Here is an 8,935-nt window from a genome sequence, read left to right on the forward strand (position 1 = left end):
AAATAGTTCCCCTTGACACTTCCAATGCACATGGTAGTGCTCAAATGGTCAAAAGAGTGCAAATAGGTCATGAACACATTTAAACACTTGAATTCACTTCAACTTCATGCAAATGACTAATTTAACCACATAACATGAAATTAAGCATTGTAATCTCAAAAATGAAGGTTAAGCTTCCCTTTTTCACATCGGTCTCCACTCCTTATAAACTCCTTTGCACTTGAAATGATTTCGCATGATTTCTTGTCATTGCTACCTATAAAACACACAAAAATACTAATCAAACTACTAAAACTTACTAAAAAAAACTAGAAATTGTTAGGTTGCCTCCCAACAAGCGCTTCTTTATAGTCATTAGCTTGACTATATCACTTCATTTCTCAAGGAGGTTTAGTTAATTAATAATCCTCCATTAGAGGTTGGGGTGGATCATTATAAGGTGGCTTTATAGCGAAAGCCACATGTTCTAATGATAAGAGAGATGGAAGTGGCTTACCAATCTCAAGTGAGTCGTATATATTACCTTGAATGCGTGTCACTTGAGTACTCACCAAAGGAACGTCTGCGTGGCTTTCTTGGGGAATAATACCTTTAAAACCTATTATCTCAACATGTTCCTTAAGAGGGGTGAAAAATGAGTCGCTAAGGCTCACCTCTTGAGATTCAATGTTAGCTCCAAAGGTACTATCATGTGAAATGGATATTTTCTCATTAAAACACAATTGAGATTCATCATTTTCATCAAAATGCAATCCATTTTCACTTGCAACATGCTCACCATTCATGTTAGGGCCAACTTGCACATCATTAGAAGAAATAACTTCACATAACTCATGCACTTGGTCTTGTATTCTACCAAAGTGAGAAGCTAATTTATCTAACCTTTCCTCAATCCTATCAAAACGGTCAGAGGTTGCATTTGCTAGTTTTTCTATGGCTAAATCAAATTGATTATAAGAATTTTCTACAGCTAGCTCCCAAGAGGCATAAGAACAATTAGCTAATGGTTCACTTTCTAATTCCCAAGATAGAGATGCATTAGCTAACTTCTCTATTGCCAACTCCCAAGATGGTTTTGATTCATATTGGACACTTTGAGGTTGGTAATCATAAAAATTTGGAGAATCACTATATGCACATTGATTATCCCAACCATACACATGAGAATTGCGCCAATTAGCACTGTATTGATTAAAACAAGGATTGCAATGGTCTAATTCATCATAATTATCTACATTTTGTGCTTGCATGCATGTACTAGTAGCATGATAACCTCCACACAAATCACAAATCACATGATAATAATTAAAAGCATTAACATTCCTCCTTTGCTCAATTTTATGCATCATGGTATCCATTTGAACTTGTAACATTATAACATCAAGTTTAACCTTTAAATTCCTTAAACCATCTTCAAACGATATACTTTCGGTAATTTCTTGGTTATCTCGATTCAAGGAGCTTTGCATATAGTAACCATCCATTGTCGATCTTCCTTCTCTCATGCATTGATTCCTCATGTTTTCTACTCTCCTTGAACCCCTAAACATGTTTTCAAAATAACTTAAAAACAAGTTTAGTCAAGAAGAATAGATGACTCTAAACACATAAAAACATATACAAAGACTCAACAAAGACACTAAAAAAAATAAAAATTAAGACACTAGACACTACAAACACAAGAAAAATAAGTAAAAATGTCTAAATTAATAAAGTTATTCTTAGCACTGATATTGACAAATCTTCCCTGGCAACGGCGCAAAAAACTTGACGTGCGCGGGGTATACATATATCAATTAGCTCATCCACAATCAAGTTTTACTTTTATAATTCCTAAATACCCCACATGCGATTTATCGCAAGTATACGAATCGTGAGCGAGTATAGGGTATTAAGGGTCGATCCCACAGAGAAGATTGCAATTATCGGTGTTTTTCGAACTCCTTTATTATCTAGACTACCATAAACATAAAAGAAATCAAAATTAGCACTAGAAAGCTCCTAGAGATATGGAATTCCTTACTACTCTTGCAAATGAGATTACTGGTTAAGTGAATGCTATTATCTTGGTTAGTTATGGCGTAATTTCCTAATATATGTGAAACCTACTCTCGTAGTGAATCAACTATACTTGTAGCTAAATCATACCTACTCTCGTGGTTATGAAATTAACTACAAGTTCATTTCTTCTATGAAATTACATGAACAAGTCACTAAAGCCACATAGGTGCACCTCTACTCTCGTGAGTGTACTCTCTAGGTTTATCACTTCCTTGAACTTGTGTTAAATTCCAATTCTCATTGCAATCTTAACACCTTTAGATAATCACAATTAATGGCCGGTTAATCATGATTAGAAAAGCAAAAGTGATAAATAACTTGCTCAAAATAATACCATCAAATAACCAAGTAAACATCAAAAACAAGATATAGCAAGTTCAACCATAACTCTAAGCATAAACTTAAACTAAACATGTTAAAAACATAAATCCAAACTTGTATTATAGCTAAACATGAAATCTAATACAAGAGAGAAAGTAGTAGAAGAGATATCACCCTTGTCACATGAGATCAACCTCTCCATCTTTGCTCCTCAATCTTCATCCAAATCTAGCTACAAACACAAGATGGATAAACTACACTACCTATACTATACTAATGAACTAAGAAAAACTAGTGAAGACTACATTTTTGGTAAGTTTCTCTAGCCTTCCAAAGTTGTGAAAATGTTCCTCCAAGGCTGCTATTTATAGAGGAATTCAAGCTCATGGTGAGTTGTTAAAGTTGATGTAATTGCTTCTTGGACTCACCAAAAGATGTTTTTTGAATTCTCTATACTTGCTTGCTCAGTTCCAGCCAGATTTCTTGCAGATACATTGGTCAAAAAGCTTGTGTGAATAGAGCACAAGTTGCAGAGCAAGTTGCAGAGCCGAAATTGGGGATCCGAGGGCAAGATCCGAGCTCGGATCGATCAAAATACCCTCGGATCGCATTTTTCTTCATTTTTTTCCTTCACTGTTCATTGGGATCCGAGACCTACAATAGTGGATCCGAGCTCGGATCCTCTGGTCTGGGATCCACTCGGCCAGAAGATCAGACGAGGGCTCGGATCATATTGGATCCGGGTTCGGATCTCTTGCTCTGTTTTTGATCCATTTCAACTGATATTTTCTCGATGTTAGAGGCTGAACTAGCTCTTGTGTAAAACATGAAAATTGTAGCTATTTGAGTTAGCTTTATAATGCATCAAGAATCACCTAATTTAGAGCTCCGTGGACTGAGAAATGACCAAATTACCCTTGACTGGTCAAAAACTTGTTTCAGCTTCGACCATAGAAAATGTACTTCAGTATTTCGACCTTTTGACTATGAAAACCACCGAACTGGACTTCAATGTCTTCATGCCAAATGTAGATCTATCTCTTGGCTTCAAAATGGTATAAGAATCACCTCAATCCGATCATTGTCACTCAAGATATTGCCAAAATACCACAAGGTGTCAAATCTGTGAAACTCCTTTTCTTTAGAACTTGATTGCATTTCATTTCTTGCACTTCACATATTCTCTTTTTATCACTTCAAAACATCATCAATCATCCAATTCTCTTCTCAATTTACTCCCTTTGATGATTGAATTCTTAAACCTACAAAAACATGAAGTTTTTGCCGTAAAAGTTCATAGAAATACAATTTTCACACTTTAAACCATAAAATGCATATTTTCACTAGAATCTTAGTTTATTAGCTATAAAACTAATTAAAACACACCAAAACAAACTAATAAAACACACTAAAAGCAGGCTAACTTAGCACTTATCAATTATACGTACATGAAATATTAACAAAGAAAAGCAATCACGGAATATTAAAAAAGAATGCAATTAGAACTAATTTAAAACTCTATTTTACACACACGAAATATTGACAAACAAAAGCAAGTAGCAACTTGAGAACGACCACAAAAAAAAAAGAAAAAAAGGGGAGGAAAACAACATACTTTTAAAAGGTATAATAAATTATTATAGAAGTTGAGCAAGTTTAACTACTGTTAAAAAAGTAAAATAAGCATGAGTTTTCATTTCAAGTTTCTTTCTTCTTTTAAATAAAAATTAAAAAAATTGATTGAAAATATATATATATATATATATGAGAATTTTGAATACAAATTAATCAATGCATTATTAAAATATGTTCAAATACAAATAGTTGAGCATATGTGTATTGAATCTTGTATTTATTATTTTGAATTACTTTTAAACAAGTTGGGTATTGGGTACCCCAAATAAAAAACCCAACCCGCCCAATGAATAAGTTGGGTTGTTCTAACCCAACCCAACAAAACTCATAACCCAATTGACCCAACCCATCCTTTAAAATTAATAGGCGGGTTGGGCGAGTTGTTGGGTTTTGGGTTTTTTTGTCAGCTCTAAACGAAACGCTTAATATCATAATAAGAATAATAGTAGTAGTAAGTAATAATTAATAAAACAATGATAGTAAGACTAATAACAATATAGACATGGAGGAAATAAATTAGGGATGTACACGAAATTAAAAAAATATATGAATTCAAGTGTAATAAACTAAGACAATAATTATAATAATAAGTCAATATACATGTATACATAAATAATAATAAATAAAGCAAAAGATAATAGTAACTAATTAACAAATATATATATAAATGGTAATAAAATAAAGTAGCGACGACAAGGACGATAATAATAATGAATAATTATAAATTATAAACATGTATCGTAAGATAATAGTCAAGATAATAAATATAATTATGAATAATTATTTTCTTTTAAATTATGAAACTTTACAAAAATGAGAACCTTCCAAATTAAGGAACGTTACAAAAAGGGCAACTTTCCAAACTAAGAAACTTTCCAAAAATTAAAACTTTCTAAAAATAGAAACTTTCCAAAAATAGAAACTTTTCAATTTAAAAAAACTCTGCTAGGGTTTATATAATGGTTTAGACACGAATCTTCGACTATTGGCTAAAGATTGCTAGAGCTATGTCTCATAAAAATGTAAAGCTATGTGTTAGATTCAAAATGGTTTAATAATCACCTCAATCTGATACTTGTAACTTAAGATATAGCTGATATATTAAAAGATGTCTAAACTGTTAATCTTCTTTTCTTTATACTTCATTGCATTTCATCTCTTGAACATTTTGCACTTCATATTCTCTTTAAAATCACTTCAGATCATCAAAAATCATCCAATTATCTTCTCAAGTCATTCCATTTGATGATTGAATCATTAAACTTACAAAAACATGAAGTTTTCGGCTCTTTAAACACATAGAATGCAATCTTTCATACTTAAACCACAAAATGTATACTTTCACTAGAATCCTAGTTAATTAGCTATAAAAATAAGTAAAACACACCAAAACTAAATAATAAAATGCACTTAAAACATGTAAAATATGTACTTATCAAATATTTTGTTTTTATTTTCTACTAAGCAAAATTATGAAATGGCTTGTCCAATAGGTGTTCAATGGGCGCTTAAAGGAAATTCAGTCAGAAACTTTGCATCAGATTCTCGACGATCGGATCGTTTTTCCCCTTAGGAATTTTGAAAGATGCTAAACCATTAATTATCGAAGCAAAGTGAAGTTTTTGTAGATGTTTTGGATGATTAACAAATTGACTTTAGCACTAAACATGGAGTTTGGCCACAAGCCTCAGATCATTTTTCTTGCACATTGTGATACCAGGCAAAGCATCTGTGTCAATGTCTTCTTTCTTCACTCCAGGAGGTAATTCCCAATCAAATGAGTGCAAAATATTGGCTAGTGCAAGCTCCACTGTTCCTTTTCCCATTGAGTACCCGGGGCAGCCTCTTCTGCCTGCCCCAAATGGGATCAAATGAAAATCTTGCCCATTCACATCAAGAGTACTATTCAAGAATCTCTCAGGCAAAAATTCATCTGGATTTTCCCAATAATCAGGATCTCTTGCAATTCCCCAAGCATTTACATAAACTAAGGTCTCGGGTTGAATTTCATAACCATCAATAGTGCATTTTGCAATTGTTTCTCTAGGTACTAGAAGTGGTAAGGCTGGGTACAACCTGAATGTCTCCTCAACAACTGCCTTGAGATAGGGAAGGTTCTGAACATCATCTTCATCTAACATTTGCTTCTTTCCAATGATTCCTCTAATTTCTGCTTGAACCTTTCTCATGACTGTTGGTTTTTTCATCATCGCTGTCATTGCCCAAATAATGATCACCGCACTTGTGTCTGTACCGGCAAAGAATACGTCCTGCAATTTTAATTGGAAACAAATAAACAGTTGTGTTAAGCCCATCTTAATTATTTAACAAAATAAATCAACTATTGGCTAAAGATTGCTAGAGAATATTTATAATATATGCAAGGCTTATTGTCTTCTTTAGTTATCAACAAGTGAATTCCTACTTCAAATTTCACAAATATACAAAATTTAAGTCACGACACTATTCAGTCATATTCAGAATATTTTGTCTCAATTGAAAGAGTTACCATAATATTAGAGATAAGAATTTTATTTAAGGATTGAGAAAAATTTTCCATGGTCTACAGGTGGTCTACAGGTGCAAACATGTTTAAATGTATCCACTAGAGAACTCGCTATGCTTACTAATCCTGTCCAAAATACCAACCATGCACGTTACTTGCCAATCTTCACAAATAGATCTTGGATGTATGCAAACCGCGTGCAATTTATGTAGCGCAAAATTGAAAACAATAAGGCAGAAAGAGTTTAGATTAATAGATAATTGCTAATAATCACTAAATAAGGTTATTGGTGCTATGTGATTGTACTAATCTTGAAATAAGTAGAGGTGAATTCGATTGAAATGCATCGTTTAAGCTTTCCAAACAGATGATTAATTACCATGAGCATAGCTTTGATGTTACCCATAGTTATCTCAAATGAAGTTGTTCCATCTTTTCGTAGTTGAAGCATGAGATCAATAAGGTCTCCATCCATGGACTTTGGCCTATTTGGATTGAGGTGCTCATCTATAAGTTCTTGATGAAACGAATCAAACTTCTCAAAAATACTCTCAAGTCTAGAAAGCATTCCTGTGAACTTATCAATCCATCCAACTGCTGGAAAATAGTCCGAGAAAAAGAAAGCCACAAGAAGGGCCTGAGCTTCGCGAATAAGACCATCAAATCTCCTTCTTTCATGACCTTCCTCATCAAACCTCTTCCCAAAAGCAATCCTGCAGATCATTGTACTAGTTAGAGACATAATAGTCTCGCTCAAATTAATCACCGGATCAGAAGATGCAGCTTGTTTAGATATCTTTCTAATCATTCGTGACACTTCATCTTCATGAATCGGACGAAACATCAGCAACCTTTTTGCACTCAAGAGATGAGTGACACAGATTTTTCTCATCTCTCTCCATTCTTGACCATATGGTGCTAAGGCAATGTCCAAGCCATTGTACGTAAACTTTTGCAGGCCTGTCAATTTTGGCCTACTACAAAATTCTAAATCTCGGTTTTTCATGATTTCTTCAGCCAATTTTGCCGAAGAAATCACAAGGGTTGCCACTGAACCGAGTTTGATGAACATCAGTGGACCATATTTTTGTGAAAGTTCCCAAAGGGATCTATGAACGCATGAAGGGTCTAGTTGGTGGAAGTTTCCAATGATTGGAAGCCTTGGAGGGCCCGGAGGATGATGAATTGTTGAGGATCTTATGTTCTTGTTTGGAAGAAGAAGGAAAATTAGAAGAACTGAAATTGCGAAGACTAGAAGAACGAGGACTTCCATACTTTAAACTGGGATTTTTTTTTTTTTTTGGGATTGTTGGAAAAATGGCTAGAGAAGTTTGTTCAAATAGAGGGGCATAGGAAAGAATGACTCTGGCTTTTGAGTGCAGCCAACAAATGGCAACCGAAATTTTCACCTCTTAAAATAAGTGGAAAGTGGTAGGATTTGGCTTTTTCTTGCTTGTGATGTGGTGTGAATTTCCGTTATTTAGTTTATCCTTTTTGATCTTCCACCCGCTAGCTCGCCAAACTAAGTCATTTAAGGCTAAACAAAATTGGCCCGAAGTCACTCTGTTTCTCGTCCTAGCTGCATCGCATTTTAATTTTCATTCAACACATCTTCGTGCTTGCTTTATGTCACGAAAAGAAACGAGACATCACAAGTTCCACTTTGCACAAGTTGGTGTAAGCTAATAATTTACCCTCAACTTACATCAAACTATCCTCAATTTACATTAAATGATAATAATCAACTTATACTAAATTGTATTTGATTTATACTACTAATTGATAACAAATCAGGTGTAGTTCAGTTTACATTGATTTACATTAAACTATACCTGATTTAATTTACACTAGAGGTCAACTTGTGCGAAATTGTATAAAACACAAATTGTGAGACTCGGATGCCAAAAAAATTAACTTCAAACACCACTGTTGATACCTTTAAAAAAAAGAAAAAAAAATCAAGCACTACATTACATTGTTAATAATCATCAAATCATGCGGTGACAAGGTGGGAACTTAAAAAGGTACTATATAGATCACAGGGGACATTTTCGGGCCATCTTTAGTTGACTTTGTTGTTTGTATCATACATGTTTATGGCAATGATTGAGATACATTTATAATTTATGGGACCATATAAATTGATACATTACAAAAACTGCCTTCGTCAAAAAATTTTAAAGTTTTATACGCTATATAACGCAACTCACGGTGAAGTCTAGTACAAGAGTTCTTTCAATGTGTTGCAATTGAAACCAAATCATCTTCTTCTATCTGTTTAATATCCTACTACGTGCTTGCGCAAGTCCTTTATTTCTAGTCAGTGTACACGAAAACTTCAATTCCAGCTAATTAAATCCGCTCGTTTGTAGGCAGTTTGGTTGTACCAATTTCTTTTCTTCTTTTTCCCCC

General features: G+C 33.8%; 1 protein-coding gene across 1 annotated transcript; it reads right to left on the bottom strand.

Annotated features, from left to right (window-relative positions):
- Positions 1 to 5,449: 5,449 nt before the first annotated feature.
- LOC113705881 (5-OH-xanthotoxin synthase-like) lies at positions 5,450 to 8,008 on the bottom strand. Its single transcript, XM_027227786.2, has 2 exons — positions 6,903 to 8,008; positions 5,450 to 6,287 (listed from the first exon to the last, which is right to left on the bottom strand). Exons 1-2 carry the CDS (start codon positions 7,794 to 7,796, stop codon positions 5,679 to 5,681), a joined length of 1,503 nt encoding a protein of 500 aa, XP_027083587.1. The 5' UTR covers positions 7,797 to 8,008; the 3' UTR covers positions 5,450 to 5,678.
- Between the last annotated feature and the right edge of the window lie 927 nt (positions 8,009 to 8,935).

Source organism: Coffea arabica, chromosome 8c (genome assembly GCF_036785885.1).
Source record: "Coffea arabica cultivar ET-39 chromosome 8c, Coffea Arabica ET-39 HiFi, whole genome shotgun sequence".
NCBI classification, from domain to species: Eukaryota; Viridiplantae; Streptophyta; class Magnoliopsida; order Gentianales; family Rubiaceae; genus Coffea; species Coffea arabica.

Excerpts from the sequence above, each read along its gene's own strand:
- LOC113705881 (XM_027227786.2), bottom strand. The coding sequence starts at position 7,796 with ATGGAAGTCCTCGTTCTTCTAGTCTTCGCAATTTCAGTTCTTCTAATT. Across the intron at positions 6,288-6,902 it reads ACATCAAAGCTATGCTCATG|GACGTATTCTTTGCCGGTAC; the intron begins GTAATTAATCAT and ends TTAAAATTGCAG.